This window comes from Sorex araneus, chromosome 2 (genome assembly GCF_027595985.1).
Source record: "Sorex araneus isolate mSorAra2 chromosome 2, mSorAra2.pri, whole genome shotgun sequence".
Classification (NCBI taxonomy): Eukaryota; Metazoa; Chordata; class Mammalia; order Eulipotyphla; family Soricidae; genus Sorex; species Sorex araneus.
Genome location: NC_073303.1, coordinates 170,532,160 through 170,544,898, shown reverse-complemented (window position 1 = coordinate 170,544,898; position 12,739 = coordinate 170,532,160). Strand labels below are relative to the sequence as shown.

The following is a 12,739-nucleotide window of genomic DNA, read 5'->3' as shown; positions in this document are numbered from 1 at the left end:
GCAAATTAGTACAATAAGGAAACCAAGTTAAATATTTTATTACATTTCCTTTCTTTCACCAAAAAATTTGTTTTCAATTATACAAAGATTTCACAAATTAGCAAAAGACTGATAAATTTGCTTGTTTTAAAAACAGACTAGTCAGAAGGAATTATAGATTTAATATTTAGTAGAATGCTATCAGGGAAAAAATTTTGTTGAAAGTATTTTCAGGTAGACAATACACATGAAGCAAGTCATTGAGCTGATTAATCTGGAGATAAGAAATATTAAGTTTATATATCATGGTACGCCTAGGTAGAAATAATTTATTTGTTCTTTAGAAATCCTTAAATGACCTAGTATAAAGTGACTATTCCTTGCCCTTTGTGAATGGAGTTCAAAATGTTGTGGAATTTGGAATTTGGCTTTTGCCAACGAAAGCAAAATTGCTCAATTACTCTTGAGAAAGCTTAATTTGTCATTGTGAATTATTTTGGTCACTGGGTACTATTAAGGAGAAAAAGTGGAAAGAAACCGGCGATCATGTTTTGTGAATAGGTCAGATTAAACTAGTCAAATGGGTTCATGGTGTCATACATGTTGTAAGAAATAGAAAAGGAAAAAAGCTTTGATAACTGATAACTTAATTATCTGCCAGTATCAGTTTGGAAGGGCTTTTAAACATGTCCAAAATGTCTACCAAATTTTCAGCCGGAGTGACAGCAGATTTTTAAGTAAGGATAAAAATGCAGCAGTCTTTCTAGAATAAAACTCTGACAGACTATGATGAATTACCTTATTATAGTTGCTCGCATGACAAATGTACTTGATCAGTGTTTCTTCCTGGGAATAGCTGAGCTTATCCAGAGGCAAAAGTTGGAAGGAAATGAGAGCTAACTAGTAATCCTAAGTGTAATATATCAGCATTTCTATGAAAGTGTTCAAGAAAGCCTTATCAATTACTGTTTATGTCAACAGAAAATAGCTTCCCTTTTCCCTCATGCTTTAACCTTCTATTGAGGATTTATTTAAGTGACTTTTTAAAAAGGAAATATAGATCACAAAGAAGTCTTTAATGTTTGTTACAAGTCCTTAAGTTATCGTTATATGATTTGGGGTCTATTCTGGCAGTGTTCAGGGATTACTCCTGTGCTGTGCATTCAGGAATCACTTCTGGCAGGATAAGAAAACCATATGAAGTGCCGGGGCTAGAATTTGAGTTGGCTGCATGCAAGGCAAGCCTTTGTCATTGTACTATCTCTTCATTTTCTGTACAGTATTAAAAGGGGTCCTCTGACACATTACTAGTCAAGATTTATTTAAAAAAATGAGTAGTGATGGATATTTAACTATAATTCTGTCATTTTCTTATTTAATATTTTTCATGGAAAATGGAGCAATTTCAAAAAATAAAATCAAGAAAACTGAATTGCTAGACACATTTAAGTCACTTATTTGTAAATTCATTGATTTGTTTATATAGAGAACAATCATTTCAAATATTTTTCCAATTACATACATTCACTTTCACTGTCGCTGTCATCCCATTGATCATCAATTTGCTTGAGCAGGTGTCCCTAATGTCTCCATTCATTCTAGCTCTGATATTTTTAGCAGCCTCTCTTTACTCATTCTTCACAGCGGTGCCGCATTGGAAGCTCTCTCAGGGTAAGGGGAATAGAACCCATCATTGCTACTGTATTTGGCATATGAATATGCCACGGAGAGCTTGCCAGACTCTGCCATGCGGGCAGGATACTCTAGGTACACTGCCAGATTCTCCAAGAGGGAGAACTAGGGTATAAGAGGTCACGTACTTCTGGGAGCATTGTTTTATAGTCTCTGGATCTTGGCTGTTGATGGGATTACACGGCGCCATGGGCAGTTTCTGGGTATGACTGCCTAGCTACTGGAAAATGGGGGATCTGGGTAAAGGAGACCCAGTCCTGATCCGAGCAGGCTTGGAGATCTCGGCCCCAGGTCCCTCACACCTGGGTTCCTCTGCTGGTTCCTTCATGCGTGAGGCTCCTCTGAATGTGTGGAGAGGAGCTTTGAGCATGGCTGTGGTTGGGTTCTGGAGGTCTTCAGCTGCTTCAGCTCTGCTCAGGGTGGGGAGGGAAACTTAACCCCACCCCCGGGCCCTGGTGAAGACAGCCAGGTGCGGGGGCAAGAGACTCTGCATTACATACATTCAACTTTGAAAAATATGATGTAAACGAAAATGATTGACAAAATTAAATTTTTTGTTTGTATACTTCTTGGGTCACAAAAGGTGTTGCTCATGGCTTACTGTTGGCTCTGTTCTCAGGGATCACTACTGGCAAAGCTTGGGGAACTATATGCAGTGCTAGGAATTGAACTAGGATGAGCTGTGTGCAAAGGAAGGACACTGCCACTATACTATCAGTCTGCCTCCCCAAAAAAATTAATATTTAAGTGACCAAGGAGTAAATATGTCTGCTGGGTATCACACTTTACATATAGACCATTTACATCTAGTTTTTCTTTAATGATTATGAATACAAGGTTAAGTCTAACTTTTCAATGCATAGTGTATATTTTTTTATTTATATGATTTATTCAAACTGGAGCATTTGTCTCTTTATCCTTTGAATAAACTGTGCTTCCTGAATAGTTTGACTATTACTTTGTTGTTAGGCAAAGAATTAATAGTTGACCAAACAATTTTGCATTGCAAATACACTTGTTTATTTTTTCCCATATCTGTTTGGATATTTGATCAAGTAAAATGATAAATATGTAAGTAAACTTTAGTATTCTGCAACTTCTGCTTTCAAAAATGTATAATGCATCTAAATGACACGTGGTGTAGGGTGGAAACTAGAAAACTGTTGCAAGTACCAGTCTGAAACCTTTCTCATTGCAGCTACGTTTGTGAAATACTGTGACAAAAGCAACATAATGAATGCATTCTAGACTATAAACACAGATCATCTCCTGCATTAAAAAAAAATGAGTCATATAAGAGTTTGACTATTTATAACCACCATTAAAATTAGAATAAAAACTACAAATCTGTGAATGATTATTGTTGTATGTAACTTGTTTTTAGATTTATACATGTACATTAAAGGTTATAAGCACACATATGGGATGCACAAATTAGAAGATTGTGGAATAGTGACTAAAAGATAAATTAAAGATTAACACAGTAATAGTAAATACACCAGCCACATTTGACAAGTTAAGAGCCATAGGCAGGGATGTTTTTATTGCTATTCATGAGAGCTACCTGATGCACTTTTAAAACGTGCAGATGGTCTTTAATCATATCAATTGAATCTCAAACACACTTGGTATGGACCTTGTTAATATGTTTTGCTTCTGTTTTTACAGTTTTGTTTTTTTTTTGGTGATGTGGATATGTTGCAAAGTAATAGGACCTTTGACCTTCTGACATGGAATAGCAATCATGATTATTTCATTATTTATTTTTCTTTAAATAACCTTCCACTTTCACATAATTTTGACAGTATAATAGGATTTGAGAATATTGAAAAATAAAAGGACACAGTAAAAATTACTTAAGGGAATTTTCTTTAATCTTACAAATACATACCTTTACAATATCTTATCTATATACTACTGAATGAGACTATCAGAAATATACTTAATTAATGAAGAGTGTGAGTTTTTATCATTAAAATTTGATATTTCATCCTTTTGCCAAATTATATGATAGTTCTGGTCAAAAAATAACAAAAGAAAAACCTTTGCTAATTTTATTTATATTTTTAGTATTTTTTTTTTTGCTTTTTGGGTCACACCCAGCGATGCTCAGGGGTTACTCCTGGCTTTGCACTCAGGAGTTACTCCTGGCGGTGCTTGGGGGACCATATGGGATCCTGGGGATCGAACCCGGGTCGGCCGCATGCAAGGCAAACGCCCTACCCGCTGTGCTATCGCTCCGGCCCCAATATATCTTTAGTATTTTAAGTTTGTAATTTTTTTCACTTTCAGTTTAACTCTTATTTTACAGAATTTCAATATTTATACTTTTGTCTACACATATGTAGTAATATGTGCTCTTGTTTTCAATTGAGTCATATGAAAATTAAAAATTGTAAGAACTGGAGAAATAGTATAGGGGACAAAACACTTGTCTTGCATGAAGTCAAAATTGGTTCAATCCCAGTTACCATATTTATTTCTCTGAGCCCCAAAAGAAATAGCCTGAGCACAAAGTTAGATGTAACTGAGCATCTGGGCACTGATAGGTGAGGCCAAAAAGATTGTATGTGTGTCTGTGTGTGTGTGTGTGTGTTTAAAAATAAAATGGTTATTGTTGTGAAACATTTGTCATTCACATAGAGGTGTGTATAAACTGAGAACCACTGGACAGCTGAAACAAGCAAAATGCTCCTCATGCGGTCATCACTCACCATTCCTCTATGCTGCCTCTGGTTATGTACTAAACTCAAGTTTGGAAACAACAGTGCATGCTAAATGAAGAGTAGACCTGGACTTCAGTGCGTCTTGTTTTTTCATTCTTCTTGGGTGCTGTTTGTTTTGTTCTGCTTAATTTAGCTGCTCTTTGGCTCATAACTTTCAAAGACAGTGGAAAGTCAAATTCAGAGAAGATCTAAGTGATATAAACAAGTTTGACCGGCCCAAGTGATGTGAATAAGTTTGACATCTATTTAGAATGTGTGAAAAGGATCAGGATATGCAAGGCTAACTTTCTAGCCTTAATCTTGATTGTTTTCTGTAACAGAAGCTCAGACGTTAGCAGCACATGCTGAAATATAAAATGAACAGAGCACACATTAAAAAGGGATAATTTCAAAGTTAATATCGTACTTAGCCAAAAGTCATTGGATTATATTCTGAAATCTGAGATCTTTTGCTAATTAATTCTTCTTATATTGTTATTTTACTATACTTAATGAAAAATTAAAACCAAATTTCTACATGATTATTGGAATGGCAGTTTCAATTTTTGTATAACAATTGATTGTTTTCCTTAAAAGTAAAGGCATATCTGTAAAATTAAGTGCTAAAATATGTGTTCCCTAACAATTTTAAATTTTAAAACATTTTCTTATAAGGGACAATCCCAGTAGTGCCGTGGGATGGAGTTAAGAGTGGAAAAAAGTTGGGGATAGGAGTTAGACAGTCACTCCCAGTTGTTAGATGTTTGATGTGTGCTCTATTACTTAAATAGAAATAGCAAAAGTGTTACCCATGCTCTTTTTTTTAAAGATTTTTATTAGATATTTTATCCAAACAATGCTTAAGCATGTTATGTGTTGACTCTAGTAGAAAGATACATAAATGAAGATAATCGATATATCTTTTTTAAGGTTTGTATTATAATTATTCTGTTGTGTAAAAATGTACAATTTTACATTTTGCAAATTAATGTGAAAGGTCACATAGTTGTTTCTTTTTAAATAGGAACAATGGGTATCATGCTTCCTGACTTCGAATTTTTATATTCTATCATAATTAACATGGCGGAAGATGATTATTATGTACAAACTTCTAGTCATAAAATAATTGAGGAGAATACAAAGAATAGTTGACTATCAATAATTCTGTATTTCATATTTAGAAATTGCTCAGAGTAGGTTTCAAACTTTTTATCATAAAAATTGTAACTATGGTGACAGATTTTAACTAGACTTATTGTGACATTCATTTTGCAGTATATTAAAATACCAGCGATGAGTTATATGCCTGAAACTCATTTTCTGCCAATTATATATCTGTGCTATAAAATCCATATGATTTGTCATTTTATTAATCTAGGATCTTTTACAATATTCATTCAAAAACATAATCTTAGTCAAATTGTCCTACTAAACTAGGTGTACGTAGGGCCAGACCAATAATACAGCAAGTAGGATGCTTGTCCTGAATGCAGCTGGTAAGGATTCAATCTCCAGCTTGACACATGGTCCCCAGGGCTCACCCGGAGTGACCTTTGAGTGCACAGTCAGGAGTAAACCATGGACACTGCAGGGTATGGCCCCCAAACCTAAAACAAACAAAAAATAGATTCTAAGGTGTCCCTTGGTGTTTAAATTAGTGAGCAATATAATCTACTCCTTTGCGTTTCTCAAATATATTTTCAGATGTATTTTATTTATGGGTTAGTGCCTAGCAGTAGCTTCTCATTACATTGAAGCATTACGTAAAGTTAACATGTCTATCTATCCGTCTGGGATTATTTAAACAGTCACTTTTATGATTCCACCCAGATAAGAACAAATTCAATTTTGTACATAGGAAATGTGCAATTATTATTTAGCTGATTATAGGAGCTATAGAGGCTTAACTCAATTTTGCCTTATATATTCAAATCAGGAAATAAAATACAAACAATTGAACCCCTGTAGTTATTTTTTGCCACTTTCAAAATCTATTTTTCCTTCCAAAGTGTCTATTATTTTTTCTATTACATCAATTTCTAATTATTACATTACTTCATATGGCACATACAAAATTACAGTATATGAGCTGGGAAATTAAATATTATTGGATCATTATTTTATCATTGACTATTATCATCTGTATGTAAATTATGGACTTTTACAGAAAGATATCATTGATCCCAGTATTTCACTGTGGTCCTTATAATGTCTATTCTGTAAATAGAAAATTACCTTAGCTGTTCATAGGGATGATTCATTGTAAAAATTGTTCAAAAGACACATAGTCTTTAGTCTTTCAAATTATAGTTTCTTGGGAAGATGAGGTGAATTGGGTTCCATTGACTTTAAAGATTAAATTAGCATGAAAATGTCCATCTCTAAAAGAAAAGAATTATTTTCTTTTAGAGGAAAAAAAACTGATGTAGTGGGATGTTTTTTCTATTTACCTGAAGCAAATCAGTTTAGTATTAATCAACTAAATTCAAAATGCATGTATTTTTGTCTTTACTCTTAAGTTGATCAGAGGTAACTTAAAGACAATGGTTTAGAATGTAAGTGATTTTAGTACTCAAGAGAAAATCATTAACAGTGCTGCTGACTTGAGTGGATTCTCTGAACAGAAATAAAGAAACTGATCCTTACAGGGCACAGGTCTGTGGACAGATGTGTCTATTTCTGTATCTGTATGTTTGGGGAAGGGTTGTTTCCAGAAAATAACCTTTAGATAAATAATCTAATTAATTTTAATTCCAGAGCCAATTAGAAAGAATTGGAGTGATAGCACAGCAGTTGGGCGTTTGCCTTTCATGCGACCTACACGAGTTTGATTCCTCCGCTCCTCTTAGAGAGCCCGGCAAGCTACCTGGAGTATTGAGACCGCGCGGCAGAGCCTGGCAAGCTACCCTGCATATTGGATATGCCAAAAACAGTAACAATAAGTCTTTCAATGAGAGACGTTACTGGTGCCCACTCGAACAAATCGATGAGCAATGGAATGACAGTTACAGTGACAATTTTAATTATTTTTTAAATAATTAATGTGTATGAGAGTTTAGAAGATAGCTACAAAGCAGGTGAGGATACCTAGCAATGCAGAACCCTGGGGTCAATCACTGGTGATGAATGGACCAGCAACATTTGTGTAGAGGCCCTGTTGGGGCTCAACCATCATCAGCCTATCGCACTGCAAAGCCTCAGATTGTACCTCTGATCCAGTCATTGCCAAGAGTGGTGTCAGGCTGTCCCTTACCCCAAGTCTCCATGGGGAGATCCCTATTAAAACTTAACCAAAATAAATGTATATGTCACTGGAATACCACACATTTCTTAAATCATATGCATTATAATTGATTTTTTATTAGGAATTAAGTTTTTGAAGAAGAGCAAAAGTGTTAGAAAAATAGTGCAGAAGATAGGACGTGAACCTTGCATGCAATTGACCAGGATTCAATCCTTGGAAACTTCTATGATCTCTTGTTTTTTGCCAGGAGTGAGCTCAGAGCTAAGAGTAAGCCCTGAACACTTTATAAAGTACTGATTTTATTTTATTGATGGAAATTCTTAATAACTGTCACTATCATCCCATTGCTCATCAATTTGTTCCAATGGGCACCAGTAACGTCTCTCATTGTGAGACTTATTGTTACTGTTTTTGGCATATCCAGTGTGCCACGGGTAGCTTGCCAGGCTCTGCCATGTGGGCTCAATACTCTCAATACTGGGTAGCTTGCCGGGCTCTCAAAGAGGGTCGGAGGAATAGAACATGGGTCGGCTGTGTGAAATGCAAATGCCCTACCGCTGTGCTATGACATTTCCAAAATAATCTAATCTGATCATTTTTTGATATCAAATCTATCTACCTACTATATTCAGATTAGGAAATAACTAGGAAATAAAATACCAGTAAATGAATACCTGGGATTAGTTGGATGTGACCCACAAATAAAAATAAAATAAAGCAAAAGAGGAGAAAGGAATGTTCACCTCTAAAGTACAAATATTGGAGTAGAAAGCAAGAATTGAGAAAAAGCGACATTGAGAAAAATCATTTTATTCTTATTATTTTAAGCACATCTCAATTGATTTCTACTTTTAAATGCTTGTATCTAAACATTCAGAAACTCTGGGGGAATTGAGTAAGTCATGAGGGAAAATCAAAATCCCCATGAACTAGTGATACAAGGTTTCCAGAAGAACTAGGCAATGGAGCATGCTAGAGATATAATGCTGACAGTATCATTATCACTATCAAAAACCAAATAACATTGCAATTTATATTGTAGGAGGCTACTATGTTCTGGTCAAGGGAATTGATACACCCAATTTCCTCAATGACTGCATTTAAAAAATAAAAACAAGCAGAAAACAATTAGATGTAAAGTTTAAAGGATTTCAGTTACAATAATCTTTTCTCAGTGCTTAAATATATACTATCCCAGTCATAGCACTGTAGCACTGTCCTCCTGTCGTTCATCAACTGGCTCGAAAGGGCACCAGTAACATCTCCATTGTGAGAATTGTCATTGCTGTTTTTGGCATATCAAATTCGCCATGGATAGATAGCTTGCCAGGCTTTGCCGTGTGTGCGGGATACTCTCAGTAACTTGCCAGGCTCTCTGAGAGGGACGAGGGGGACTGAGGAATCGAACTCTGGTCGGCCTCGCGCAAGGCAAACGCCCTACACGCTGTGCTATCACTCCAGCTTGTCCCTGTCATATAGTACATATACATATATACTACATGGGTTTCATCATGAGAGCAATGATATTCCACGTTGCATTAAAAGTTAGGGACTTGGGGCAATGGGGAATAGAATCATGGTGAAGGGACATGCTTGGTATGTGCCAGACTTGGTTTGTCTTCCAGTGCCATATGGTCCCTGCGGGCATTCCGGATGACCCATTCTCCTACCCACAGCACTGCTCCAGTGGCTCAAAGTCAGGCTAAAGCAGTATCACATCCTCAGGCTCTTGCCAGGAACCAGTCAATGGCCAGTTGGCCAAGAACTGCTGGTGCTGCCTCTGAAAATTTCCAAACCCTCTTTGGGAGTCCCCACCAAAATTAAAAAAATAATAATAAAATAAAAAATAAGGTTTATTGGAACTTTTATAGTTCCCAAGAAACATGATGGAATATAACATTAATAAACATATGAAATTTTAAACAGTCAATCTAGAGATTGGCTTTGGACTTAGAATCGTCAGACACAGGTACAATCATTTTGTGTCCTGAATAGTCTGTTCAGTGAGGCGATATTAAACTAAACATGCTTCATCTATGACATTCATTACGTCTATGAAATATTGTATCTAGCTTGTTTATTGAATAATGGATATTCTTATAATCTTACAGACTGCCAATCTTTGTATAATTATGGTAATAGTAATTTAGGATATGTCCTTTCAAAAGAATCTAGGACAGTCTACAAATAATAGCAAAAAAAAAAAATAAAGAAATCTGGGCTCACTGCCCAGATTATCACAAAAATGGATAATGGAGCAAAGAAAGAAAATAAATACTAATATGCACAACCAACTCCATGAGGAGTGGAGAGGAAAAAAGAACAGTGGTTGGTCAAAATTGTGATACAAAATAATTACAGGTCTCTCATGAATCTCCTTTATTAAAAAAATATATGTGTACCTGTATCTAAGCCTCTTTTTCTTTAGAATTCTTCTGAAGTCCTCTTGAGATAAATTTACAGGAAACAAAAGAAGCTACTTGTATATGTATACACAAAATATAACCCAAAGAGAGGAAACTTATCTGTCTGCAAATCTGTCTTAACTCTGTTAATTGGAAAATCAGCATATTCCAATTAGAAATTCTATGTCTAAAAACAGATATTATGTGAAATGAATTACATTTTTATTGGGAAATAGCAACCTAGAATTGTTTTTTACATGCCTTAAATTGCCAGAATTGCTCCCTAATGTGCTATTGCTGTGGCACACCAGTTTATTGAACCACAAAATACTGTTTTCTCCCCCTCAGTGTTAATTTTTTAAAGTTTAATAAAATTATGTTTTTTTTTGAGCTTTATCTTGCAAAAGCTAAACAACCAGCCCAAACAAGCATACACTATGAAATAGTATTCAGCTCTTCTGGTTTATTGGAAAATAGCTTATTTTTCAAATTTTAGTTTTTGAAATGAGTAATTGAATTATTCATTCATCTCTTCATTTATTTTCTCATTAAAAATATTTTTACTACATTGCTATGTTTTGCTACACGGCAGAATAAAAAATGATAAATATGTCTTCTGACCTCATTGAATGCAAAATAGCTTAAGATAAAATGGGCAAAAATTATAGTACAGCTAGGAGGGTGTTTGCCTTGCATGCAGCTGACACAGATTTGATCCCCTGCAGCCCAAATAGTGCCCCTGTAGCCCACGGGATTGGAGTAATCCCTGAGCTCACAGCTAGTAAACCTTGAGCACTACCAGGTGTGGCCCCCCAAAAACAAAATGAACAAACGAAATCATATGAATATAAAGAGGATTTATCAAGTCTAGTTTTTGACTTTCCATTTACAATAGTTTTTATGGAAGATATTTGAGTGAAAATATACAGCCATCAGTTTACAGACTTGATTATACTTTTCTTTAATTTTAATTTTTGTCTTTTGGTAGTTCTGGTGTTTCTCAGGCTCACTCTTGGCTCTGTGCTCAGGAACCACTTTGACAATGCTCCAGGTATAATACATGGTGTCAGAGTTGAGCCAAGATTTGATTTGTGCAATGCAAACACCTTACCTTCTATACCATCCTTCTACATTATAATCTTAGATCTTTAAATGTATGTTTTTTTTATTTTTCCATTCTATTCTATATACATTCACATCTCACATACTATATAGAATTTCTAACATTGTAACTAATAAAAAGTAAGCTGCTCTTGCCAAAAAAACACACGTTACCCAATGCATGTAATTGGACTTCTTTCACAAGCCTGGAGGTAGATGGAAAGATAAGAAAATGTCAGTTTTTCAGGGTCATGTGTATCTTCTTAAGAAATATTCTGAGTTTAGGGGCTGAAGCAATAGCACAGCGGGTAGGGCGTTTGCCTTGCATGCGGCCGACCTGGGTTCGAATCCCAGCATCCCATATGGTCCCCCAAGCACCGCCAGGAGGAATTCCTGAGTGCATGAGCCAGGAGTAACCCCTGTGCATCGCCGGGTGTGACCCCCCCAAAAAAAAGAAATATTCTGAGTTTATTTGTATTAATTTTAAGTTAACCAATGTATATTAGAAAAACAGAGCAAATGAAGTTTTACAGTAGAGATGTATTTGCTTATAATTCACAGACATGTAACATATACTGTGTAATTTCCTTGTGGTAACATCATTTCTTAGTTTATTATTTCTACTTTCTTTATTACTGATGTTGATTTTATGCTTATCCATGAAAGTTCCAGAGCAGGTTTATGGGGATAGCATGATAGATACTGTGGTCTAGCTAGGAACAAAGTATTTTGGTAAGATGTTTTCTAAGGTTTTCAGAGCTATTGCAGTTCCACATAGCTTCTGTTGATACTTTTTGTTTGATTCATTATATGCTGGTGGAAGAAAAAAAATTGATAAAAATAGATGTCAATAAAAATGCACTTGTCACCAAGTCATCTGTAAAGGCTGTTTTGCCTATGCAATTTTGGAAGCAACTTATTCTATTTGATTTTGTTACAATCTTAAAGATCTCTGGGGTACAAAAGAAAATAGAGATTGGAATGAGAACTGTGATTGTTTATCAGCCATGCCTTATTTTGTCCACTTGAAAGATTCAGGAAAGTATGTCTTTGAAACTAAAAACATGTTTTGTTTCTTCCTGTTTTAGGTAAGAACACTCTCCATTCTGGTATAATAAGACTTCATCAAGGTAAAAATAAGAAAAATGGTATCGCTATGTCTTACAGAAATGACTAATAGGTAATTGCATGTGTGAATTTAAGAGAAAAATTTAAATCTACAATAATTTTTTAAAAATATTGTTGGAAATACCTATATAAATGTTTTTAACTTTACTGGTTATTTTTGTTTTATTCAGTGTCAATGCTTGGAACAACTGAATTTGTATATCTATATTACATGCTATGTAATAGTATGTAATATTAAAATTATTTACTATAGAGTAGCCAAAACATTAGCTTGACTACTTATTGGATTCTAAATAAACTAAAAATGTAACATAAGAGACTTTCAAATAGTGATATACACATGTTATTTTTAGATATATATTTCTTAAGCATGAAAAACAAATTGGAAAATTATAGCAATAATTGATATAATTTATAATTCTAAAGATTAATTATAAGTATAAATTCATATATAATAAACTTCTCTGAATATAAGTTAATTATTT

The 12,739-nt window shown here is 34.7% G+C and overlaps 1 protein-coding gene across 1 annotated transcript in view; it reads left to right on the top strand.

Annotated features, from left to right (window-relative positions):
- LOC129401718 (translation initiation factor IF-2-like) overlaps positions 1 to 12,329 on the top strand; it is a 564,785-nt gene extending 552,456 nt beyond the window's left edge. The window contains exon 3 of the mRNA XM_055124525.1: positions 12,215 to 12,329. Coding sequence (XP_054980500.1) covers positions 12,215 to 12,218 — 4 coding nt within the window. The 3' untranslated portion in view covers positions 12,219 to 12,329. The remainder of the gene's footprint in view (positions 1 to 12,214) is intronic.
- Positions 12,330 to 12,739: the final 410 nt, after the last annotated feature.